At 50.7% G+C, this 27,513-nt stretch overlaps 1 protein-coding gene across 1 annotated transcript; it reads right to left on the reverse strand.

Annotated features, from left to right (window-relative positions):
- prr13 (proline rich 13) lies at positions 1-27,513 on the reverse strand. Its single transcript, XM_063036929.1, has 4 exons — positions 27,403-27,513; positions 24,233-24,277; positions 2,019-2,326; positions 1-327 (listed from the first exon to the last, which is right to left on the reverse strand). The coding sequence occupies exons 2-4, from the start codon at positions 24,246-24,248 to the stop codon at positions 271-273; spliced, it is 381 nt and encodes a 126-aa protein (XP_062892999.1). The 5' UTR covers positions 24,249-24,277; positions 27,403-27,513; the 3' UTR covers positions 1-270.

Below are 27,513 nucleotides of genomic sequence, written 5' to 3' on the forward strand. Positions count from 1 at the left end.
GAATATAAGCAAGCTGTTTATTTATTTCACCTCAACTTTGCAGACAGGTTTAACAGATTGATTACATCACAGAGCGTAAAGCGCCAATAATTCTTGATCCCCTTTTCGATACAGCAATGGAATTAGTAGCCCACAAATCATCCAGTCCCACCACTCGGGAGAATCCTTGCCAGAGATTAGAAGTTGTTGATCGCAGATGTGCAGGAAGTGCAGAGCCAGTTTCCGACCTCTGGACGACAGCGTTGGTCAGAAAATGTGTGCCTTTCAGCCTCAGTCAGAGTCACTGCTGGAGGAGGAAGAGGAGGAGGAGGAAGAGGAGGAGGAGTGCTACAGAAGGATGGAGAGAAAGATGGAGTAAAGAACCACTCTTCCAACCAATGACAGAACACACAGAATAATACAGCACAGTTACGAGCCCTTCAGCCCACCATGTCATTCTGAACTAATTCAGCTAATAATTAATCACATAACTAGTGCTAACTGACTAATCATGGCGGTTAGCATAAAGCTTAAGGGTTCAACTCCCACCACTTTCTGTAAGGACTTTTTATGTTCTCCCTGTGACTGTGTGGGTTTCCTCTGGGTGTTTCAGTGTCCTCCCACAGTCCAAAGACATACGGTTCACAGTTCATAAGTTGTAAGCTTGCTATGTTGGCGCCAGAGGCATGGTGATACTTGCAGGCTGCCCTTTGGACTGTGTTGGCTGTTGATGCAAACCATGCATTTCACTGTATGTTTCCATGTTGCAATGCACATGTGACAAAATAATCTAATCTTTAATCTCTCATTAAGCTGGATGCCAACTGCCGTAAAACAAGATACAGACAGACAGAACTAATTCCTTCTGTCTACAACATCCCTCCATTCCCTGCACTGCCCCATGCCTGTCTACGAGCCTCTTAAACACTTCTATTGTCTCACCATCTTTTACAGTTGCAAACATCCTCATGAATCTTTTCTGCACCCTCCCTAGCTTACAATATAGGACAGTACAGTACAAGAACCACAATATTGTACAACTAATTGAACTAGTAACTAAACACCTAACTAAATTAATCCCTTCAGCCAACATGCTGTTTTTATCCCTCTACATCCATGTGCCTGTCCAGCAGCCTCTTAAACAGCTCTGTCGTATCTGCCTCCATTAGCCTGGCAGCGAATTTCCTTAGTCACCCGAGGTAGAGGTGCTGATGGGGTTTGTTGTGCACGCCATGCATACAGATCATTTCACCCATGTTGGTACGAGCTCGTACAAAGTAAAAGCAATAACAGAACATTACAGCATAGTACAGGCCCTTCAGCCTACAAATTGTGGTGACCTTTTAACCTACTCTGTCAATCTAACCCTTTCCTCTCACAGACCCCACTATTTTTCTTTCATCCATTTGCCTGTCTAAGAGTCCGTTAAATGTCCCTAATGGAGAGTATCTCCCTCTACCCCTGGCAGGATGTTTCACCACTCGGTGTGAAAAAAACTACCCCTGACATCCCCCCATAGTTTCCTCCAATCCCCTTAAAATTATGCCCCCTTGTAATATATATTTTTGACCTGGGACATGTCTGTGGCTGTCCACTCTATCTCTGCCTCTTATCATCTTGTGCACCTCTATTCAAGTCACCTCTCATCCTCCTTCACTGCAAAGAGAAAAGCCCGAGCTCACTCAACCTTTATACCAGGATGCATTGTGTAAATTTCTTCTCTGTTCTTTCAAGCTTATTGATAACTTTCCTGAGGGTTACGTTATTCCATTGTGTATAGTGTTAGTCACACATGCAACAGGAAAGTTGTAAAGTGTGCAGAGGTTTACCAGAACGAGCCATATAAATTTTGTCTGCATTCTTTTGAGCTGGTTACGCTGTGGTGATGATGAATTTACAGCAATAATGAACTGTGATAATGGACCTCATGGCAATTCCAGTCTGGTGGCATTGGAAACCACCCAGAGGCCATGCAACAGGATGGGCTCTCCTGAAAGAATGGCACCCCTACCCACACCTAAACGACCCAGGGCACCCACCTTGCCGTGCTTTCCATGTTTCTTCTTCTTGCCGTGCTTCTCGTGCTTGTGCCCCTTCTTCCCGTGCTTCTGGTGGGGGCCCCCGGGGACACAGCTGGGAATGTGGTGGGGAGGATAGGGTTGGGGGCAGGGTCCAGCAGGCTGGGAAGGGTAGGGGGGCTGACAAGGGGGAGGGAAGAGAGGGTTCCCAGGAGGAGGAAAGCTACCGGCTGGTGGAGGGTAAGCAGGGCCAGTGGGAGGGTGGGGAGGGTGGGCAGGGTTTAGGGGAGGGGGGTAGGATCCATTGGGAGGGCATGGACCTGGAGCACCTATGGGGAGAGAGCAGGGGAAAGGGGGTTAAACAGTTAGTCCATGTACTCCACATCACCTCTCCACCATCGACAGGTCAGGAGTGTGATGGAACACTCCCCACTTGCCTGGGTGGAGTTAGTCCGTGTACTCCCCACTTGCCTGGAGTGAGTATGGCTCCAAGAACTCTCGAGAAGCTCAACACTGGCTGGAACAAAGCAGCCTGCTCAATCAGCACCTCATCCTATGTCACTCCTAAACACCCCCTTACTCCACCACTGGCACACCGTGATCACTCACACAGCCTATTCCAATACCCCCACGCTCCCAAACTCCACACCTCTGGTCAGAGCATGACAGAGCAGCGTGCACAAAATGACACCAACCTGCAAACAGCTTCCCTCTTCGACAAGCACATCTCCCCTCACTGACACTGGAATGTGCTGACAGGGTGAGTGGTGGAGGCAGATACAATAGAGGTATTGAAATGTTTGTTAGACAGAAACATAGGTGCAGGGAATGGAGGGGGATGGACATTCATGTCGGTAGTAGGGATTAGTTTAGTTGGGCATTTGATCCACACACAATGATTCAGGAACAGCTACTTCAACTTCTACATCAGATTTCTGAATGATCCCTGTTCCCTACCACACTATTCCTCTTTTGCTCTATTTCTTACATTGTAACTTAATAGTAATTTGTTATGCCTGAACTGTACTGTTGCCAGAAAACAAATTTCACAAGATACTATATGTCAGCAATAATAAATCTTATTCTTGTTCTGCATTCTACAACCAGTTGGTGGATGCAATGTCAGATCTGATAAAATGACATTCCTGAGCCAACACCCACAACCGAGAGTAGATACAGTCATCCCAGCCAAGGGTCAATGTGAGGATATGCATTTTGTAAAAATAAACAAGGGGAGGACTTTCACAGTGAATGGCAGGGTCCTGCAGTGTGTTGTAGAACAGAGGGAGCTCGGGGTACAGGTACACAGAGAGACCGGTAAATGACAGGGGAGTGTTGTAGAACAGAGGGAGCTCGGGGTACAGATACACAGAGAGACTGGTAAATGACAGGGGAGTGTTGTAGAACAGAGGGAGCTCAGGGTACAGGTACACAGAGAGACTGGTAAATGACAGGGGAGTGTTGTAGAACAGAGGGAGCTCGGGGTACAGGTACACAGAGAGACTGGTAAATGACAGGGGAGTGTTGTAGAACAGAGGGAGCTCGGGGTACAGGTACACAGAGAGACTGGTAAATGACAGGGGAGTGTTGTAGAACAGAGGGAGCTCGGGGTACAGGTACACAGAGAGACTGGTAAATGACAGGGGAGTGTTGTAGAACAGAGGGAGCTCGGGGTACAGGTACACAGAGAGACCGGTAAATGACAGGGGAGTGTTGTAGAACAGAGGGAGCTCAGGGTACAGGTACACTGAGATACCGGTAAATGACAGGGGAGTGTTGTAGAACAGAGGGAGCTCGGGGTACAGGTACACAGAGAGACCGGGAAATGACAGGTGAGTGTTATAGAACAGAGGGAGCTCAGGGTACAGGTACACAGAGAGACTGGTAAATGACAGGGGAGTGTTGTAGAACAGAGGGAGCTCGGGGCACGGGTACACAGAGAGACTCATAAATAACAGGGGGGTGTTGTAGAACAGAGGGAGCTCGGGATACAGGTACACAGAGACTGGTAAATGACAGGGGAGTGTTGTAGAACAGAGGGAGCTCGGGGTACAGATACACAGAGAGACCGGTAAATGACAGGGGAGTGTTGTAGAACAGAGGGAGCTCGGGGTACAGGTACACAGAGAGACTGGTAAATGACAGGGGAGTGTTGTAGAACAGAGGGAGCTCCGGGTACAGGTACACAGAGAGACCGGTAAATGACAGGGGAGTGTTGTAGAACAGAGGGAGCTCGGGGCACGGGTATACAGAGAGACCGGTAAATGACAGGGGGGTGTTGTAGAACAGAGCGAGCTCGGGGTACAGATACACTGAGAGACCGGTAAATGACAGGGGAGTGTTGTAGAACAGAGGGAGCTCGGGGTACAGGTACACAGAGAGACCGGTAAATGACAGGGGAGTGTTGTAGAACAGAGGGAGCTCGGGGTACGGGTACACAGAGAGACCGGTAAATGACAGGGGAGTGTTGTAGAACAGAGGGAGCTCGGGGCACGGGTACACAGAGAGACCGGTAAATGACAGGGGGGTGTTGTAGAACAGAGGGAGCTCGGGGTACAGATACACTGAGAGACCGGTAAATGACAGGGGAGTGTTGTAGAACAGAGGGAGCTCGGGGTACAGGTGCACAGAGAGACCGGTAAATGACAGGGGAGTGTTGTAGAACAGAGGGAGCTCGGGGTACAGGTACACAGAGAGATCAGTAAATGACGGGAGTGTTGTAAAACAGAGGGAGCTCGGGGTACAGGTACACAGAGAGACCGGTAAATGACAGGGGAGTGTTGTAGAACTGAGGGAGCTCGGGGTACAGGTACACAGAGAGACTGGTAAATGACAGGGGAGTGTTGTAGAACAGAGGGAGCTCGGGGTACAGGTACACAGAGAGACTGGTAAATGACAGGGGAGTGTTGTAGAACAGAGGGAGCTCCGGGTACAGGTACACAGAGAGACCGGTAAATGACAGGGGAGTGTTGTAGAACAGAGGGAGCTCGGGGTACAGGTACACTGAGAGACCGGTAAATGACAGGGGAGTGTTGTACAACAGAGGGAGCTCGGGGTACAGGTACACAGAGAGACCGGTAAATGACAGGGGAGTGTTGTAGAACAGAGGGAGCTCGGGGTACAGGTACACAGAGAGACTGGTAAATGACAGGGGAGTGTTGTAGAACAGAGGGAGCTCGGGGTACAGGTACACAGAGAGACTGGTAAATGACAGGGGAGTGTTGAAGAACGGAGGGAGCTCGGGGTACAGGTACACAGAGAGAATGGTAAATGACAGGGGAGTGTTGAAGAACAGAGGGAGCTCGGGGTTCAGGTACACAGAGAGACTGGTAAATGACAGGGGAGTGTTGTAGAACAGAGGGAGCTCGGGGTACAGGTACACTGAGAGAATGGTAAATGACAGGGGAGTGTTGAAGAACGGAGGGAGCTCGGGGTACAGGTACACAGAGAGAGTGGTAAATGACAGGGGAGTGTTGTAGAACAGAGAGAGCTCGGGGTACAGGTACACAGAGAGATCAGTAAATGTCAGAGGAGTGTTGTAGAACAGAGGGAGCTCGGGGTACAGATACACAGAGAGACCAGTAAATGACAGGGGAGTGTTGTAGAACAGAGGGAGCTCGGGGTACAGGTACACAGAGAGACTGGTAAATGACAGGGGAGTGTTGTAGAACAGAGGGAGCTCGGGGTACAGGTACACAGAGACTAGTAAATGACAGGGGAGTGTTGCAGAACAGAGGGAGCTCAGGGTACAGGTACACAGAGAGACCGGTAAATGACAGGGGAGTGTTGAAGAACAGAGGGAGCTCGGGGTACAGGTACACAGAGAGAGTGGTAAATGACAGGGGAGTGTTGTAGAACAGAGGGAGCTCGGGGTACAGATACACAGAGAGACCGGTAAATGACAGGGGAGTGTTGTAGAACAGAGGGAGCTCGGAGTACAGGTACACAGAGAGACTGGTAAATGACAGGGGAGTGTTGTAGAACAGAGGGAGCTCAGGGTACAGGTACACAGAGAGACTGGTAAATGACAGGGGAGTGTTGTAGAACAGAGGGAGCTCGGGGTACGGGTACACAGAGACTGGTAAATGACAGGGGAGTGTTGTAGAACAGAGGGAGCTCGGGGTACAGGTACACAGAGAGACTGGTAAATGACAGGGGAGTGTTGTAGAACAGAGGGAGCTCAGGGTACAGGTACACAGAGAGACTGGTAAATGACGGGAGTGTTGTAGAACAGAGGGAGCTCGGGGTACAGGTACACAGAGAGACTGGTAAATGATGGGAGTGTTGTAGAACAGAGGGAGCTCAGGGTACAGGTACAGAGAGACCGGTAAATGACAGGGGAGTGTTGTAGAACAGAGGGAGCTCGGGGTACAGATACACAGAGAGACTGGTAAATGTCAGGGCAGTGTTGTAGAACAGAGGGAGCTCGGGGTACAGATACATAGAGAGACCGGTAAATGACAGGGGAGTGTTGTCGAACAGAGGGAGCTCGGGGTACAGGTACACAGAGAGACCGGTAAATGACAGGGGAGTGCTGTAGAACAGAGGGAGCTCGGGGTACAGATACACAGAGAGACCGGTAAATGACAGGGGAGTGTTGTACAACAGAGGGAGCTCGGGGTACAGGTACACAGAGACTGGTAAATGACAGGGGAGTGTTGTAGAACAGAGGGAGCTCGGGGTACAGGTACACAGAGAGACCGGTAAATGACAGGGGAGTGTTGTAGAACAGAGGGAGCTCGGGGTACAGGTACACAGAGAGACCGGTAAATGACAGGGGAGTGTTGTAGAACAGAGGGAGCTCGGGGTACGGGTACACAGAGAGAATGGTAAATGACAGGGGAGTGTTGTAGAACACAGGGAGCTCGGGGTACGGGTACACAGAGAGACTGGGAAATGACAGGGGAGTGTTCTAGAACAGAGGGAGCTCAAGGTACAGGTATACAGAGAGACTGGTAAATGACGGGGGACTGTTGTAGAGCAGAGGGAGCTCGGGGTAAGGGTTCACAGAGAGACTGGTAAATGACAGGGGAGTGCTGTAGAACAGAGGGAGCTCGGGGTACAGGTACACAGAGAGACCGGTAAATGACAGGAGAGTGTAGTAGAACAGAGGGAGCTCGGTGTACAGGTACACAGAGAGACCGGTAAATGACAGGGGAGTGTTGTAGAACAGAGGGAGCTCAGGGTACAGGTACACTGAGAGACCGGTAAATGACAGGGGAGTGTTGTAGAACAGAGGGAGCTCAGGGTACAGGTACACTGAGAGACCGGTAAATGACAGGGGAGTGTTGTAGAACAGAGGGAGCTCGGGGTACAGGTACACAGAGAGACCGGTAAATGACAGGTGAGTGTTATAGAACAGAGGGAGCTCAGGGTACAGGTATACAGAGAGACTGGTAAATGACAGGGGAGTGTTGTAGAACAGAGGGAGCTCCGGGTACAGGTACACAGAGAGACCGGTAAATGACAGGGGAGTGTTGTAGAACAGAGGGAGCTCGGGGCACGGGTACACAGAGAGACTCGTAAATGACAGGGGGGTGTTGTAGAACAGAGGGAGCTCGGGGTACAGGTACACAGAGAGACTGGTAAATGACAGGGGAGTGTTGTAGAACAGAGGGAGCTCGGGGTACAGGTACACAGAGAGACCGGTAAATGACAGGGGAGTGTTGTAGAACAGAGGGAGCTCGGGGTACAGGTACACAGAGAGACCGGTAAATGACAGGGGAGTGTTGTAGAACAGAGGGAGCTCGGGGTACAGGTACACAGAGAGACTGGTAAATGACAGGGGAGTGTTGTAGAACACAGGTACACGGAGAGACTGGTAAATGACAGGGGAGTGTTGTAGAACAGAGGGAGCTCAGGGTACAGGTACACAGAGAGACTGGTAAATGACAGGGGAGTGTTGTAGAACAGAGGGAGCTCGGGGTACAGGTACACAGAGAGACACAGAGGGAGCTGGGGACGTACCAGAAGGTAAATGACAGGGGAGTGTTGTAGAACAGAGGGAGCTCGGGGTACAGGTACACAGAGAGACTGGTAAATGACAGGGGAGTGTTGTAGAACAGAGGGAGCTCGGGGTACAGGTACACAGAGAGACTGGTAAATGACAGGGGAGTGTTGAAGAACGGAGGGAGCTCGGGGTACAGGTACACAGAGAGAATGGTAAATGACAGGGGAGTGTTGAAGAACAGAGGGAGCTCGGGGTTCAGGTACACAGAGAGACTGGTAAATGACAGGGGAGTGTTGTAGAACAGAGGGAGCTCGGGGTACAGATACACTGAGAGAATGGTAAATGACAGGGGAGTGTTGAAGAACGGAGGGAGCTCGGGGTACAGGTACACAGAGAGAGTGGTAAATGACAGGGGAGTGTTGTAGAACAGAGAGAGCTCGGGGTACAGGTACACAGAGAGATCAGTAAATGTCAGGGGAGTGTTGTAGAACAGAGGGAGCTCGGGGTACAGATACACAGAGAGACCAGTAAATGACAGGGGAGTGTTGTAGAACAGAGGGAGCTCGGGGTACAGGTACACAGAGAGACTGGTAAATGACAGGGGAGTGTTGTAGAACAGAGGGAGCTCGGGGTACAGGTACACAGAGACTAGTAAATGACAGGGGAGTGTTGTAGAACAGAGGGAGCTCAGGGTACAGGTACACAGAGAGACCGGTAAATGACAGGGGAGAGTTGAAGAACAGAGGGAGCTCGGGGTACAGGTACACAGAGAGAGTGGTAAATGACAGGGGAGTGTTGTAGAACAGAGGGAGCTCGGGGTACAGATACACAGAGAGACCGGTAAATGACAGGGGAGTGTTGTAGAACAGAGGGAGCTCGGAGTACAGGTACACAGAGAGACTGGTAAATGACAGGGGAGTGTTGTAGAACAGAGGGAGCTCAGGGTACAGGTACACAGAGAGACTGGTAAATGACAGGGGAGTGTTGTAGAACAGAGGGAGCTCGGGGTACAGGTACACAGAGACTGGTAAATGACAGGGGAGTGTTGTAGAACAGAGGGAGCTCGGGGTACAGGTACACAGAGAGACTGGTAAATGACGGGGGAGTGTTGTAGAACAGAGGGAGCTCAGGGTACAGGTACACAGAGAGACTGGTAAATGACGGGAGTGTTGTAGAACAGAGGGAGCTCGGGGTACAGGTACACAGAGAGACTGGTAAATGATGGGAGTGTTGTAGAACAGAGGGAGCTCGGGGTACAGGTACAGAGAGACCGGTAAATGACAGGGGAGTGTTGTAGAACACAGGGAGCCCGGGGCACAGATACACAGAGAGACTGGTAAATGTCAGGGGAGTGTTGTAGAACAGAGGGAGCTCGGGGTACAGATACACAGAGAGACCGGTAAATGACAGGGGAGTGTTGTCGAACAGAGGGAGCTCGGGGTACAGGTACACTGAGAGACCGGTAAATGACAGGGGAGTGCTGTAGAACAGAGGGAGCTCGGGGTACAGATACACAGAGAGACCGGTAAATGACAGGGGAGTGTTGTACAACAGAGGGAGCTCGGGGTACAGGTACACAGAGACTGGCAAATGACAGGGGAGTGTTGTAGAACAGAGGGAGCTCGGGGTACAGGTACACAGAGAGACAGGTAAATGACAGGGGAGTGTTGTAGAACAGAGGGAGCTCGGGGTACAGGTACACAGAGAGACCGGTAAATGACAGGGGAGTGTTGTAGAACAGAGGGAGCTCGGGGTACGGGTACACAGAGAGAATGGTAAATGACAGGGGAGTGTTGTAGAACACAGGGAGCTCGGGGTACAGGTACACAGAGAGAGTGGTAAATGACAGGGGAGTGTTGTAGAACTGAGGGAGCTCAGGGTACGGGTACACAGAGAGACTGGGAAATGACAGGGGAGTGTTGTAGAACAGAGGGAGCTCAAGGTACAGGTATACAGAGAGACTGGTAAATGACGGGGGACTGTTGTAGAGCAGAGGGAGCTCGGGGTAAGGGTTCACAGAGAGACTGGTAAATGACAGGGGAGTGCTGTAGAACAGAGGGAGCTCGGGGTACAGGTACACAGAGAGACCGGTAAATGACAGGAGAGTGTTGTAGAACAGAGGGAGCTCGGTGTACAGGTACACAGAGAGACCGGTAAATGACAGGGGAGTGTTGTAGAACAGAGGGAGCTCGGGGTACAGGTACACAGAGAGACCGGTAAATGACAGGGGAGTGTTGTAGAACAGAGGGAGCTCAGGGTACAGGTACACTGAGAGACCGGTAAATGACAGGGGAGTGTTGTAGAACAGAGGGGGCTCGGGGTACAGGTACACAGAGAGACCGGTAAATGACAGGTGAGTGTTATAGAACAGAGGGAGCTCAGGGTACAGGTACACAGAGAGACTGGTAAATGACAGGGGAGTGTTGTAGAACAGAGGGAGCTCCGGGTACAGGTACACAGAGATACCGGTAAATGACAGGGGAGTGTTGTAGAACAGAGGGAGCTCGGGGCACGGGTACACAGAGAGACTCGTAAATGACAGGGGGGTGTTGTAGAACAGAGGGAGCTCGGGATACAGGTACACAGAGACTGGTAAATGACAGGGGAGTGTTGTAGAACAGAGGGAGCTCGGGGTACAGGTACACAGAGAGACTGGTAAATGACAGGGGAGTGTTGTAGAACAGAGGGAGCTCCGGGTACAGGTACACAGAGAGACCGGTAAATGACAGGGGAGTGTTGTAGAACAGAGGGAGCTCGGGGCACGGGTACACAGAGAGACCGGTAAATGACAGGGGGGTGTTGTAGAACAGAGGGAGCTCGGGGTACAGATACACTGAGAGACCGGTAAATGACAGGGGAGTGTTGTAGAACAGAGGGAGCTCGGGGTACAGGTACACAGAGAGACCGGTAAATGACAGGGGAGTGTTGTAGAACAGAGGGAGCTCGGGGTACGGGTACACAGAGAGACCGGTAAATGACAGGGGAGTGTTGTAGAACAGAGGGAGCTCGGGGCACGGGTACACAGAGAGACCGGTAAATGACAGGGGGGTGTTGTAGAACAGAGGGAGCTCGGGGTACAGATACACTGAGAGACCGGTAAATGACAGGGGAGTGTTGTAGAACAGAGGGAGCTCGGGGTACAGGTACACAGAGAGACCGGTAAATGACAGGGGAGTGTTGTAGAACAGAGGGAGCTCGGGGTACAGGTACACAGAGAGATCAGTAAATGACAGGGGAGTGTTGTAGAACAGAGGGAGCACGGGGTACAGGTACACAGAGAGACTGGTAAATGACAGGGGAGTGTTGTAGAACAGAGGGAGCTCGGGGTACAGGTACACAGAGAGACCGGTAAATGACAGGGGAGTGTTGTAGAACAGAGGGAGCTCGGGGTACAGGTACACAGAGACTGGTAAATGACAGGGGAGTGTTGTAGAACAGAGGGAGCTCCGGGTACAGGTACACAGAGAGACCGGTAAATGACAGGGGAGTGTTGTAGAACAGAGGGAGCTCGGGGCACGGGTACACAGAGAGACCGGTAAATGACAGGGGGGTGTTGTAGAACAGAGGGAGCTCGGGATACAGGTACACTGAGAGACCGGTAAATGACAGGGGAGTGTTGTAGAACAGAGGGAGCTCGGGGTACAGGTACACAGAGAGACCGGTAAATGACAGGGGAGTGTTGTAGAACAGAGGGAGCTCGGGGTACAGGTACACAGAGAGACTGGTAAATGACAGGGGAGTGTTGTAGAACAGAGGGAGCTCGGGGTACAGGTACACAGAGAGACCGGTAAATGACAGGGGAGTGTTGTAGAACAGAGGGAGCTCGGGGTACAGGTACACAGAGAGACCGGTAAATGACAGGGGAGTGTTGTAGAACAGAGGGAGCTCGGGGCACGGGTACACAGAGAGACCGGTAAATGACAGGGGAGTGTTGTAGAACAGAGGGAGCTCGGGGCACGGGTACACAGAGAGACCGGTAAATGACAGGGGGGTGTTGTAGAACAGAGGGAGCTCGGGGTACAGATACACTGAGAGACCGGTAAATGACAGGGGAGTGTTGTAGAACAGAGGGAGCTCGGGGTACAGGTACACAGAGAGACCGGTAAATGACAGGGGAGTGTTGTAGAACAGAGGGAGCTCGGGGTACAGGTACACAGAGAGATCAGTAAATGACGGGAGTGTTGTAGAACAGAGGGAGCTCGGGATACAGGTACACAGAGACTGGTAAATGACAGGGGAGTGTTGTAGAACAGAGGGAGCTCGGGGTACAGGTACACAGAGAGACCGGTAAATGACAGGGGAGTGTTGTAGAACAGAGGGAGCTCGGGGTACAGGTACACAGAGAGACTGGTAAATGACAGGGGAGTGTTGTAGAACAGAGGGAGCTCCGGGTACAGGTACACAGAGAGACCGGTAAATGACAGGGGAGTGTTGTAGAACAGAGGGAGCTCGGGGCACGGGTACACAGAGAGACCGGTAAATGACAGGGGGGTGTTGTAGAACAGAGGGAGCTCGGGATACAGGTACACTGAGAGACCGGTAAATGACAGGGGAGTGTTGTAGAACAGAGGGAGCTCGGGGTACAGGTACACAGAGAGACCGGTAAATGACAGGGGAGTGTTGTAGAACAGAGGGAGCTCGGGGTACAGGTACACAGAGACTAGTAAATGACTGGGGAGTGTTGTAGAACAGAGGGAGCTTAGGGTACAGGTACACAGAGAGACCGGTAAATGACAGGGGAGTGTTGAAGAACAGAGGGAGCTCGGGGTACAGGTACACAGAGAGAGTGGTAAATGACAGGGGAGTGTTGTAGAACAGAGGGAGCTCAGGGTACAGATACACAGAGAGACCGGTAAATGACAGGGGGGTGTTGTAGAACAGAGGGAGCTCGGGGTACAGATACACTGAGAGACCGGTAAATGACAGCGGAGTGTTGTAGAACAGAGGGAGCTCGGGGTACAGGTACACAGAGAGACCGGTAAATGACAGGGGAGTGTTGTAGAACAGAGGGAGCTCGGGGTACAGGTACACAGAGAGATCAGTAAATGACGGGAGTGTTGTAAAACAGAGGGAGCTCGGGGTACAGGTACACAGAGAGACTGGTAAATGACAGGGGAGTGTTGTAGAACTGAGGGAGCTCGGGGTACAGGTACACAGAGAGACCGGTAAATGACAGGGGAGTGTTGTAGAACAGAGGGAGCTCGGGGTACAGGTATACAGAGAGACTGGTAAATGACGGGGGACTGTTGTAGAGCAGAGGGAGCTCGGGGTAAGGGTTCACAGAGAGACTGGTAAATGACAGGGGAGTGCTGTAGAACAGAGGGAGCTCGGGGTACAGGTACACAGAGAGACCGGTAAATGACAGGAGAGTGTAGTAGAACAGAGGGAGCTCGGTGTACAGGTGCACAGAGAGACCGGTAAATGACAGGGGAGTGTTGTAGAACAGAGGGAGCTCAGGGTACAGGTACACTGAGAGACCGGTAAATGACAGGGGAGTGTTGTAGAACAGAGGGAGCTCAGGGTACAGGTACACTGAGAGACCAGTAAATGACAGGGGAGTGTTGTAGAACAGAGGGAGCTCGGGGTACAGGTACACAGAGAGACCGGTAAATGACAGGTGAGTGTTATAGAACAGAGGGAGCTCAGGGTACAGGTACACAGAGAGACTGGTAAATGACAGGGGAGTGTTGTAGAACAGAGGGAGCTCCGGGTACAGGTACACAGAGAGACCGGTAAATGACAGGGGAGTGTTGTAGAACTGAGGGAGCTCGGGGCACGGGTACACAGAGAGACTCGTAAATGACAGGGGGGTGTTGTAGAACAGAGGGAGCTCGGGATACAGGTACACAGAGACTGGTAAATGACAGGGGAGTGTTGTAGAACAGAGGGAGCTCGGGGTACAGGTACACAGAGAGACCGGTAAATGACAGGGGAGTGTTGTAGAACAGAGGGAGCTCGGGGTACAGGTACACAGAGAGATCAGTAAATGACGGGAGTGTTGTAGAACAGAGGGAGCTCGGGGTACAGGTACACAGAGAGACTGGTAAATGACAGGGGAGTGTTGTAGAACTGAGGGAGCTCGGGGTACAGGTACACAGAGAGACCGGTAAATGACAGGGGAGTGTTGTAGAACAGAGGGAGCTCGGGGTACAGGTACACAGAGAGACTGGTAAATGACAGGGGAGTGTTGTAGAACAGAGGGAGCTCCGGGTACAGGTACACAGAGAGACCGGTAAATGACAGGGGAGTGTTGTAGAACAGAGGGAGCTCGGGGCACGGGTACACAGAGAGACCGGTAAATGACAGGGGGGTGTTGTAGAACAGAGGGAGCTCGGGATACAGGTACACTGAGAGACCGGTAAATGACAGGGGAGTGTTGTAGAACAGAGGGAGCACGGGGTACAGGTACACAGAGAGACCGGTAAATGACAGGGGTGTGTTGTAGAACAGAGGGAGCTCGGGGTACAGGTACACAGAGACTAGTAAATGACTGGGGAGTGTTGTAGAACAGAGGGAGCTTAGGGTACAGGTACACAGAGAGACCGGTAAATGACAGGGGAGTGTTGAAGAACAGAGGGAGCTCGGGGTACAGGTACACAGAGAGAGTGGTAAATGACAGGGGAGTGTTGTAGAACAGAGGGAGCTCAGGGTACAGATACACAGAGAGACCGGTAAATGACAGGGGGGTGTTGTAGAACAGAGGGAGCTCGGGGTACAGATACACTGAGAGACCGGTAAATGACAGCGGAGTGTTGTAGAACAGAGGGAGCTCGGGGTACAGGTACACAGAGAGACCGGTAAATGACAGGGGAGTGTTGTAGAACAGAGGGAGCTCGGGGTACAGGTACACAGAGAGATCAGTAAATGACGGGAGTGTTGTAGAACAGAGGGAGCTCGGGATACAGGTACACAGAGACTGGTAAATGACAGGGGAGTGTTGTAGAACAGAGGGAGCTCGGGGTACAGGTACACAGAGAGACCGGTAAATGACAGGGGAGTGTTGTAGAACAGAGGGAGCTCGGGGTACAGGTACACAGAGAGACTGGTAAATGACAGGGGAGTGTTGTAGAACAGAGGGAGCTCCGGGTACAGGTACACAGAGAGACCGGTAAATGACAGGGGAGTGTTGTAGAACAGAGGGAGCTCGGGGCACGGGTACACAGAGAGACCGGTAAATGACAGGGGGGTGTTGTAGAACAGAGGGAGCTCAGGATACAGGTACACTGAGAGACCGGTAAATGACAGGGGAGTGTTGTAGAACAGAGGGAGCACGGGGTACAGGTACACAGAGAGACCGGTAAATGACAGGGGAGTGTTGTAGAACAGAGGGAGCTCGGGGTACAGGTACACAGAGAGACTGGTAAATGACAGGGGAGTGTTGTAGAACAGAGGGAGCTCGGGGTACAGGTACACAGAGAGACTGGTAAATGACAGGGGAGTGTTGAAGAACGGAGGGAGCTCGGGGTACAGGTACACAGAGAGAATGGTAAATGACAGGGGAGTGTTGAAGAACAGAGGGAGCTCGGGGTTCAGGTACACAGAGAGACTGGTAAATGACAGGGGAGTGTTGTAGAACAGAGGGAGCTCGGGGTACAGGTACACTGAGAGAATGGTAAATGACAGGGGAGTGTTGAAGAACGGAGGGAGCTCGGGGTACAGGTACACAGAGAGAGTGGTAAATGACAGGGGAGTGTTGTAGAACAGAGTGAGCTCGGGGTACAGGTACACAGAGAGATCAGTAAATGTCAGGGGAGTGTTGTAGAACAGAGGGAGCTCGGGGTACAGATACACAGAGAGACCAGTAAATGACAGGGGAGTGTTGTAGAACAGAGGGAGCTCGGGGTACAGGTACACAGAGAGACTGGTAAATGACAGGGGAGTGTTGTAGAACAGAGGGAGCTCGGGGTACAGGTACACAGAGACTAGTAAATGACTGGGGAGTGTTGTAGAACAGAGGGAGCTCAGGGTACAGGTACATAGAGAGACCGGTAAATGACAGGGGAGTGTTGAAGAACAGAGGGAGCTCGGGGTACAGGTACACAGAGAGAGTGGTAAATGACAGGGGAGTGTTGTAGAACAGAGGGAGCTCGGGGTACAGATACACAGAGAGACCGGTAAATGACAGGGGAGTGTTGTAGAACAGAGGGAGCTCGGGGTACAGGTACACAGAGAGACTGGTAAATGACAGGGGAGTGTTGTAGAACAGAGGGAGCTCAGGGTACAGGTACACAGAGAGACTGGTAAATGACAGGGGAGTGTTGTAGAACAGAGGGAGCTCGGGGTACAGGTACACAGAGACTGGTAAATGACAGGGGAGTGTTGTAGAACAGAGGGAGCTCGGGGTACAGGTACACAGAGAGACTGGTAAATGACGGGGGAGTGTTGTAGAACAGAGGGAGCTCGGGGTACAGGTACACAGAGAGACTGGTAAATGATGGGAGTGTTGTAGAACAGAGGGAGCTCGGGGTACAGGTACAGAGAGACCGGTAAATGACTGGGGAGTGTTGTAGAACAGAGGGAGCTCGGGGTACAGATACACAGAGAGACTGGTAAATGTCAGGGGAGTGTTGTCGAACAGAGGGAGCTCGGGGTACAGATACACTGAGAGACCGGTAAATGACAGGGGAGTGCTGTAGAACAGAGGGAGCTCGGGGTACAGATACACAGGGAGACCGGTAAATGACAGGGGAGTGTTGTAGAACAGAGGGAGCTCGGGGTACAGGTACACAGAGACTGGTAAATGACAGGGGAGTGTTGTGGAACAGAGGGAGCTCAGGGTACAGGTACACAGAGAGAGTGGTAAATGACAGGGGAGTGTTGTAGAACAGAGGGAGCTCGGGGTACAGATACACAGAGAGACCGGTAAATGACAGGGGAGTGTTGTAGAACAGAGGGAGCTCGGGGTAGAGGTACACAGAGAGACTGGTAAATGACGGGAGTGTTGTAGAACAGAGGGAGCTCGGGGTACAGGTACACAGAGAGAATGGTAAATGACAGGGGAGTGTTGAAGAACAGAGGGAGCTCGGGGTTCAGGTACACAGAGAGACTGGTAAATGACAGGGGAGTGTTGTAGAACAGAGGGAGCTCGGGGTACAGGTACACTGAGAGAATGGTAAATGACAGGGGAGTGTTGAAGAACGGAGGGAGCTCGGGGTACAGGTACACAGAGAGAGTGGTAAATGACAGGGGAGTGTTGTAGAACAGAGTGAGCTCGGGGTACAGGTACACAGAGAGATCAGTAAATGTCAGGGGAGTGTTGTAGAACAGAGGGAGCTCGGGGTACAGATACACAGAGAGACCAGTAAATGACAGGGGAGTGTTGTAGAACAGAGGGAGCTCGGGGTACAGGTACACAGAGAGACTGGTAAATGACAGGGGAGTGTTGTAGAACAGAGGGAGCTCGGGGTACAGGTACACAGAGACTAGTAAATGACTGGGGAGTGTTGTAGAACAGAGGGAGCTCAGGGTACAGGTACAGAGAGACCGGTAAATGACAGGGGAGTGTTGAAGAACAGAGGGAGCTCGGGGTACAGGTACACAGAGAGAGTGGTAAATGACAGGGGAGTGTTGTAGAACAGAGGGAGCTCGGGGTACAGATACACAGAGAGACCGGTAAATGACAGGGGAGTGTTGTAGAACAGAGGGAGCTCGGGGTACAGGTACACAGAGAGACTGGTAAATGACAGGGGAGTGTTGTAGAACAGAGGGAGCTCAGGGTACAGGTACACAGAGAGACTGGTAAATGACAGGGGAGTGTTGTAGAACAGAGGGAGCTCGGGGTACAGGTACACAGAGAGACTGGTAAATGACAGGGGAGTGTTGTAGAACAGAGGGAGCTCGGGGTACAGGTACACAGAGAGACTGGTAAATGACGGGGGAGTGTTGTAGAACAGAGGGAGCTCGGGGTACAGGTACACAGAGAGACTGGTAAATGATGGGAGTGTTGTAGAACAGAGGGAGCTCGGGGTACAGGTACAGAGAGACCGGTAAATGACTGGGGAGTGTTGTAGAACAGAGGGAGCTCGGGGTACAGATACACTGAGAGACCGGTAAATGACAGGGGAGTGCTGTAGAACAGAGGGAGCTCGGGGTACAGATACACAGGGAGACCGGTAAATGACAGGGGAGTGTTGTAGAACAGAGGGAGCTCGGGGTACAGGTACACAGAGACTGGTAAATGACAGGGGAGTGTTGTGGAACAGAGGGAGCTCAGGGTACAGGTACACAGAGAGAGTGGTAAATGACAGGGGAGTGTTGTAGAACAGAGGGAGCTCGGGGTACAGATACACAGAGAGACCGGTAAATGACAGGGGAGTGTTGTAGAACAGAGGGAGCTCGGGGTACAGGTACACAGAGAGACTGGTAAATGACGGGAGTGTTGTAGAACAGAGGGAGCTCGGGGTACAGGTACAGAGAGACCGGTAAATGACAGGGGAATGTTGTAGAACAGAGGGAGCTCGGGGTACAGATACACAGAGAGACTGGTAAATGACAGGGGAGTGTTGTAGAACAGAGGGAGCTCGGGGTACAGATACACAGAGAGACCGGTAAATGACAGGGGAGTGTTGTAGAACAGAGGGAGCTCGGGGTACAGGTGAACAGAGAGACTGGTAAATGACAGGACAGTGTTGTAGAACAGAGGGAGCTCGGGGTACAGGTAAACAGAGAGACTGGTAAATGACAGGACAGTGTTGTAGATCAGAGGGAGCTCGGGGTACAGGTACACAGAGAGACCGGTAAATGACGGGGGAGTGTTGTAGAACAGAGGGAGCTCGGGGTACAGATACACAGAGAGACCGGTAAATGACAGGGGAATGTTGTAGAACAGAGGGAGCTCGGGGTACAGGTACACAGAGAGACCGGTAAATGACAGGGGAGTGTTGTAGATCAGAGGGAGCTCGGGGTACAGGAACACAGAGAGACCGGTAAATAGAAACATAGAAAATAGGTGCACGAGTAAGCCATTCGGCCCTTCGAGCCTGCACCGCCATTTATTATGATCATGGCTGATCATCCAACTCAGAACCCCACCCCAGCCTTCCCTCCATACCCCCTGACCCCCGTAGCCACTAGGGCCATATCTAACTCCCTCTTAAATATAGCCAATGAACTGGCCTCAACTGTTTCCTGTGTCAGAGAATTCCACAGATTCACCACTCTCTGTGTGAAGAAGTTTTTCCTAATCTCGGTCCTAAAAGGCTTCCCCTCTATCCTCAAACTGTGACCCCTCGTTCTGGACTTCCCCAACATCGGGAACAATCTTCCTGCATCTAGCCTGTCCAATCCCTTTAGGATCTTATACGTTTCAATCAGATCCCCCCTCAATCTTCTAAATTCCAACGAGTACAAGCCCAGTTCATCCAGTCTTTCTTCATATGAAAGTCCTGCCATCCCAGGAATCAATCTGGTGAACCTTCTTTGTACTCCCTCTATGGCAAAGATGTCTTTCCTCAGATTAGGGGACCAAAACTGCACACGATACTCCAGGTGTGGTCTCACCAAGGCCTTGTACAACTGCAGTAGTACCTCCCTGCTCCGGTACTCGAATCCTCTTGCTATAAATGCCAGCATACCATTCGCCTTTTTCACCGCCTGCTGTACCTGCACGCCCACTTTCAATGACTGGTGTATAATGACACCCAGGTCTCGTTGCACCTCCCCTTTTCCTAATCGGCCACCATTCAGATAATAATCTGTTTTCCTATTTTTGCCACCAAAGTGGATAACTTTACATTTATCCACATTAAATTGCATCTGCCATGAATTTGCCCACTCACCCAACCTATCCAAGTCACCCTGCATCCTCTTAGCATCCTCCTCACTGCTAACACTGCCACCCAGCTTCGTGTCATCTGCAAACTTGGAGACGCTGCATTTAATTCCCTCATCCAAGTCATTAATATATATTGTAAACAACTGGGGTCCCAGCACTGAGCCTTGCGGTACCCCACTGGTCACCGCCTGCCATTCTGAAAAGGTCCCGTTTATTCCCACTCTTTGCTTCCTGTCTGCTAACCAATTCTCCACCCACACCAATACCTTACCCCCAATACCGTGTGCTTTAAGTTTGCACACTAATCTCCTGTGTGGGACCTTGTCAAAAGCCTTTTGAAAATCCAAATATACCACATCCACTGGTTCTCCCCTATCCACTCTACTCGTTACATCCTCAAAAAATTCTATGAGATTCGTCAGACATGATTTTCCTTTCACAAATCCATGCTGACTTTGTCCGATCATTTCACCGCTTTCCAAATGTGCTGTTATCACCTCCTTGATAACTGACTCCCGCAGTTTCCCCACCACCGACGTTAGGCTAACCGGTCTATAATTCCCCGGTTTCTCTCCCCCTCCTTTTTTAAAAAGTGGGGTTACATTAGCCACCCTCCAATCCTCAGGAACTAGTCCAGAATCTAAAGAGTTTTGAAAAATTATCACTAATGCATCCACTATTTCTTGGGCTACTTCCTTAAGCACTCTGGGATGCAGACCATCTGGCCCTGGGGATTTATCTGCCTTCAATCCCTTCAATTTAGCTAACACCACTTCCCTACTAACTTGTATTTCGCTCAGTTCCTCCATCTCACTGGACCCTCTGTCCCTTACTATTTCTGGAAGATTATTTATGTCCTCCTTAGTGAAGACAGAACCAAAGTAATTATTCAATTGGTCTGCCATGTCCTTGCTCCCCATAATCAATTCACCTGTTTCTGTCTGCAGGGGACCTACATTTGTCTTTACCAGTCTTTTCCTTTTTACATATCTATAAAAGCTTTTACAGTCCGTTTTTATGTTCCCTGCCAGTTTTCTCTCATAATCTTTTTTCCCCTTCCTAATTAAGCCCTTTGTCCTCCTCTGCTGAACTCTGAATTTCTCCCAGTCCTCAGGTGAGCCACCTTCTCTGGCTAATTTGTATGCTACTTCTTTGGAATTGACACTATCCCTAATTTCTCTTGTCAGCCACGGGTGCACTACCTTCCTTGATTTATTCTTTTGCCAAACTGGGATGAACAATTGTTGTAGTTCATCCATGCAACCTTTAAATGCTTGCCATTGCATATCCACCGTCAATCCTTTAAGTGTCATTTGCCAGTCTATCTTAGCTAATTCACGTCTCATACCTTCAAAGTTACCCCCTCTTTAAGTTCAGAACCTTTGTTTCTGAATTAACTAAGTCACTCTCCATCTTAATGAAGAATTCCACCATATTATGGTCACTCTTACCCAAGGGGCCTCTCACGACAAGATTGCTAATTAACCCTTCCTCATTGCTCAAAACCCAGTCCAGAATAGCCTGCTCTCCAGTTGGTTCCTCGACATGTTGGTTCAAAAAACCATCCCGCATACATTCCAAGAAATCCTCTTCCTCAGCACCTTTACCAATTTGGTTCACCCAGTCTACATGTAGATTGAAGTCACCCATTATAACTGCTGTTCCTTTATTGCACACATTTCTAATTTCCTGTTTAATACCATCTCCGACCTCACTACTACTGTTAGGTGGCCTGTACACAACTCCCACCAGCGTCTTCTGCCCCTTAGTGTTACGCAGCTCTACCCATATCGATTCCACATCTTCCCGGCTTATGTCTTTCCTTTCTATTGCGTTAATCTCTTCTTTAACCAGCAACGCCACCCCACCTCCCCTTCCTTCATGTCTATCCCTCCTGAATATTGAATATCCCTGAATGTTGAGCTCCCATCCCTGGTCACCCTGGAGCCATGTCTCTGTGATCCCAACTATATCATAATCATTAATAACAATCTGCACTTTCAATTCATCCACCTTATTACGAATGCTCCTTGCATTGACACACAAAGCCTTCAGGCGCTCTTTTACAACTCTCTTAGCCCTTATACAATTATGTTGAAAAGTGGCCCTTTTTAATGCTTGCCCTGGATTTGTCGGCCTGCCACTTTTACTTTTCTCCTTAGTACTTTTTGCTTCTACCCTCACTTTACACCCCTCTGTCTCTCTGCACTGGTTCCCATCCCCCTGCTGTGAACTAACCTCCTCACGCCTAGCCTCTTTAATTTGATTACCACCCCCCAACCATTTAGTTTAAAGTCACCTCAGTAGCCCTCGCTAATCTCCCTGCCAGGATATTGGTCCCCCTAGGATTCAAGTGTAACCCGTCCTTTTTGTACAGGTCACACCTGCGCCAAAAGAGGTCCCAAATGATCCAAAAACTTGAATCCCTGCCCCCTGCTCCAATCCCTCAACCACGCATTTATCCTCCACCTCATCGCATTCCTACTCTCACTGTCGTGTGGCACAGGCAGTAATCCCGAGATTACTACCTTTGCGGTCCTTTTTCTCAACTCCCTTCCTAGCTCCCTATATTCTCCTTTCAGGACCTCATCCCTTTTCCTACCTATGTCATTGGTACCTATATGTACCACAACCTCTGGCTCCTCACCCTCCCACTTCAGGATATCTTGGACACGATCAGAAATATCCCGGATCCTGGCACCAGGGAGGCAAACTACCATCTGGGTCTCTGGACTGCGACCACAGAATCGTCTATCTGACCCCCTTACTATCGAGTCCCCTGTCACAACTGCCCTCCTCTTCCTTGCCCTACCCTTCTGAGCTACAGGGCCGGACTCTGTGCCGGAGGCACGGCCACTGTCGCTTCCCCCGGGTAAGCTGTCCCCCCCAACAGTACTCAAACAAGAGTACCTGTTGTTAATGACAGGGGAGTGTTGTAGAACAGAGGGAGCTCGGGGTACAGGTACACAGAGAGACCGGTAAATGACAGGGGAGTGTTGTAGAACAGAGGGAGCTCGGGGTACAGGTACACAGAGAGACTGGTAAATGACAGGGGAGTGTTGTAGAACAGAGGGAGCTCGGGATACAGGTACACAGAGAGACTGGTAAATGTCAGGGGAGTGTTGTAGAACAGAGGGAGCTCGGGGTACAGGTACACTGAGAGACCGGTAAATGACAGGGGAGTGTTGTAGAACAGAGGGAGCTCGGGGTACAGGTACACTGAGAGACCGGTAAATGACAGGGGAGTGTTGTAGAACAGAGGGAGCTCGGGATACAGGTACACAGTTCCCTGATAGTGGCATTACAAGTAGACAGGAATGTGAAGACGACATTTGGCATGTTGGTTTTCATTAGCTAGGCCACTGAGAACAGGAGTTGGGATGTTCTGCTGTAGTTATTTGCGATGTTGGTGAGGCGGCACTGGGAGAATCGTGAACTGTTTTGGTCACACTGTTACAGGAAAGATGCCATTCAGCTGGAGTGCAGAAGGATATTACCAGGACTTGAGGGATGAGAGGTTGGAAAGGTTGGGACTTTATTCATTGGAGTGTAGAAGACAAAGGGACACCCTGAAGAAGGTAACGTCAATCACTAAGGATCTTCACCACCTTGGAAATGCCATCTTCTCATTACTACCATCAGGGAGGAGGTACAAGAACCTGAGGATTCACATTCAACATTTTAGGAACAGCTTCTTCCTCTCCGCCATCAGATTTCAGGATGGTCCATGAGCACTAGCACTCTCTTGCACTATTTAGTTTTTGCAACTTGTACGTAGTAATTTTTATGTCTGCTGTTGCTACAAAACTACAAATTTCTCAACATATGTCAGTGATAATAAACCTGATTCTGAGTAAGGGTTAACCCTATAGCAATGCTTAAAATTAAAATCAGATCAGGTGGGTTTTCCCCAGGGTAGGGGAGTCTGAAAGTAGGAAGTGTAGGTTTAGGGTGAGAGGAGAAAGATTTAAAAGGGACTTGAGGGGCAACTTTTCTCATGTAGAGGCGGTTGAGAATATGGAATGAGCTGCTGGAGGCAGCTACAACAGTGAATATGTACAGCGAGGGAAGGGGAGGGGCTTGGAAGGGATATAGGCTGAATGTAGCAAATTGGGACCTGCTGGGTGGCAGGAACTAGTTGGGCTGAAGGGCTTGTATCCCTGTTGCATTGTGCTGTGACTATCTCCCAGTCCTCCCAACAGTTATTTCAGAAACAATGCAGCACCCCAGTCTCCCTCCTCGCCCCCTGCCCTCAAACTCTCCCTACAGATTCCCAGGTGGCCACTCCAGGGCTATAGAGGATACACAATGCACATAGAGCAGCTGTAGAAAACTGCAGACAGGGGGACAGGAAACAGGCACAGATTAGATACCACATGGTCTGTGGAGTTCGCAGAGGCAAGGAATAGAGTGCGGGCAGCAGTGATTCACACAGTGACAGAGCAAGGAACGTGGGGGGGGGGGGCAATGGCAGGAACGAGCAGGAAGAGGCAGAGAGCAGGGTTCGCTTACCTGGCTGATGCCACATCGTTACTGAGTCCCGGGATGAAGGATTGTCTGTGGGAAAACAGGCAAACAGGCACAGATTAAACCAAGAATTGATGTGGAAGGGGAAAGGGGAGCAGGTGACGAGATGTGAGGGAGCCCTCTTTCTGAAGAACAAGGAGTGAGGGAGCTCACTTCCCAGAGAACAATGCAGTAAGGAAACTCCCTTCCCAAAGAATGGAGCCAGCAAAGGAGCCCACTCCTGGCGGGGGGGGGGGTGGGAGGAGGAGGAACAGAGAATGAGGCAGCTCCCTCCCAAAGGGATGGGGAATGAAGGAACCTCTCATTATATCTCCAGCCCTCACTATTCTCTTCCTCCCTCACCTTCCCCCTCCCACATTTCTGCTTCATCCTTCCCTCTCTCACCATTTCCCCTCATATAGAGTCATAGAAAACTACAGCACCGAAACAGGCCTTTTGGCCCATCTAGTCTATGCCAAACCATTTAAACTGCCTACTCTCATCGACCTGCACCAGGACCATAGCCCTCCATACCCCAACCATACATGTACTGATCCAGACTTCTCTTAAATATTGAAATCGAGCTTGCATACATCATTTCCACTGGCAGCTCATTCCACTCTCTCACAACCCTCTGAGTGAAGTAGTTTCCCCTCATGTCCCCTTAAAGTTTTCACTTTTCACCCTTAATCCATGATATCCGGTTGAAGTCCCACTCAACCTCAGTAGAAAAAAGCCTGTCTATACCTTTCATAATTTTGTATACCTCTACCAAATCTCCTATGCTCGAGGTAATAAAGTCCTAACCTATTCATTCTTTCCTTAAACTCAGGTTCTCCAGATCCGCACCCATCCTTGTAAATTTTCTCTTACTCTTTCAGCCTTTTTTTTACATCTTTCCTGTAGGTAGGTGACCAAAACTGCACAGAAGATTCCAAATTAGGCCTCGCCAAAGTCTTATGCATAACATTCCAACTTCTCTACTCAATACTTTGATTTATGAAGGCCAATGTGCCAAAAGCTTTCTTTACAGCCCGATCTACCTGTGACACCACTTTCAATTAATTGTGGACCTGTTTTCCGAGATCCTTTTGTTCTACTGCACACCTCAGTGCCCTACTATTTACTGTGCAAGACCTACCTTGGTTTATCTTCCCAAAATGCAACACCTCACACCTGTATGTATTAGATTCCATCTGCCATTTTTCAGCCGGTCCAGATCCTGCTGCAAGGCATGATAGTCTTCCTCGCTGTCCACTACGCCCCCAATTTTGGTGTCATCCGCAAATTTGCTGATCCAGTTAACCACATTACCGTTCAGATTGTTGATATAGATGACAAACAACAGCAGACCCAGCACTGATCCCTGTGCCACTCCGTTAGTCACAGGCTTCCAAGTCAGAGAGGCAATCCTCTCCTACCACTCTCAACACAAAATAATCTGCAGATGCTGTTGTCAAAGGAACACTCACAATGAAAGCATAAGTGCTACACCTGTCCCTACACCTCCTCTCTTGCCACCATTCAGGGCCCCAAACAGTCCTTCCAGGTGAGGCAACACTTCACTTGTGAGTCTGTCGGGGTCATCTGTTGCATCTGGTGCTCCTGGTGCAGCCTCCTCTACATCGGTGAAACCCGACGCAGATTGGGGGACCGCTTCGTCGAGCACCTCCACTCCGTCCGCCACAACAGACAGGATCTCCCGGTTGCCACCCACTTCAACTCTGCCTCCCACTCCCATTCAGATATGTCCATACATGGCCTCCTCTACTGCCATGATGAGGCTAAACTCAGGTTGGAGGAGCAACACCTCATATACCATCTAGGTAGTCTCCAGCCCCTTGGTATGAACATCAAATTCTCCAACTTCCGGTAATTCCCTCCCCCTCCCTTCCTCTATCCCTATTTCACATCACCTCCCTCATAGTTCCACCTCCTTCGACTGCACATTGTTCTCCTGCCAATCACCTCCCTGCTTCTCCTCCCCCACCCCTTTGTCTTTCAAATTACTGTTTTTTTCAACTACCAGCATTCTTCAAACCCTCCCTAAGTTCTTCCTTTAGTCCCAACGAAGAGTTTCGGCCCGAAACGTCGATTAATCTTTTCAACTGATGCTGACGGACCCACTGAGTTCCTCCAGCACATTGTGAGTGTTACGACCACTCCCAGGCTTCTCACACAAAGACAATGTCTAATCCAATTTACTACCTCATCTTGAATGCCAAGCAACTGAACCTTCTTGACCATTCCCATGTGGGACCTTGTAAAATGCCTCGCTAAAGTCCATGTGGACAACATCCAGAGTTCTGCCTATAATTTCCTGGTTTACTCTCAGTAACTTTCTTAAACAGTGGAGTAACGCTGGCTATCCTTCTTACTCTGACTCTTTGTTTTTTTTCATTCCTGATGAAATAGCAGCCAAAATATCCACTTCCTCTTTTCTATAGATGCTACCTGACCTGGGTTACTCCAGCATTTTGTGTGTGTTCCAAGGGACACCTCATCACCTTTGCCCTCCCTTCTCCCTCAAACTGTCACTCACTTCCTCACCTTCTCCTTCACATGCTCCTTGCCTCTCCTCCACCTTTCCCTCCCTTCTTTCACCCTCCCCTTACCTTCACACTTCCCCACCTTCTCCTCCCTCCATCCCCCTCACTTCCTCATCCTCCCTCCGTCCTTTCCTCCCTCCCTTCCCTCACCCTCCGTCCTTTCCTCCCTCCCTTCCCTCACCCTCCGTCCTTTCCTCCCTCCCTTCCCTCACCCTCCGTCCTTTCCTCCCTCCCTTCCCTCACCCTCCGTCCTTTCCTCCCTCCCTTCCCCTCCTCCGTCTTTTCCTCCCTCCCTTCCCTCACCCTCCGTCCTTTCCTCCCTCCCTTCCCTCACCCTCCGTCCTTTCCTCCCTCCCTTCCCTCACCCTCCGTCCTTTCCTCCCTCCCTCCTTTCCTCCCTCCCTTCCCTCACCCTCCGTCCTTTCCTCCCTCCCTTCCCTCACCCTCCGTCCTTTCCTCCCTCCCTTCTCTCACCCTCCGTCCTTTCCTCCCTCCCTTCTCTCACCCTCTGTCCTTTCCTCCCTCCCTTCCTTCCCTCACCCTCCGTCCTTTCCTCCCTCCCTTCTCTCACCCTCCGTCCTTTCCTCCCTCCCCCTCCGTCTTTTACCCCCTTTCACTCTGTCCAACCTGAGTGTCTGACGACTCCGTTGCTCTCCTCTGCGTTCCGGGGCCCGACTCTGACCCTGGCTCCGATCGGCGGAGGGGAGGGAGGAGCGGCGGGCGGATCAATTGCGTCAG

Source organism: Mobula hypostoma, chromosome X1 (genome assembly GCF_963921235.1).
Source record: "Mobula hypostoma chromosome X1, sMobHyp1.1, whole genome shotgun sequence".
Lineage (NCBI taxonomy): Eukaryota > Metazoa > Chordata > Chondrichthyes > Myliobatiformes > Myliobatidae > Mobula > Mobula hypostoma.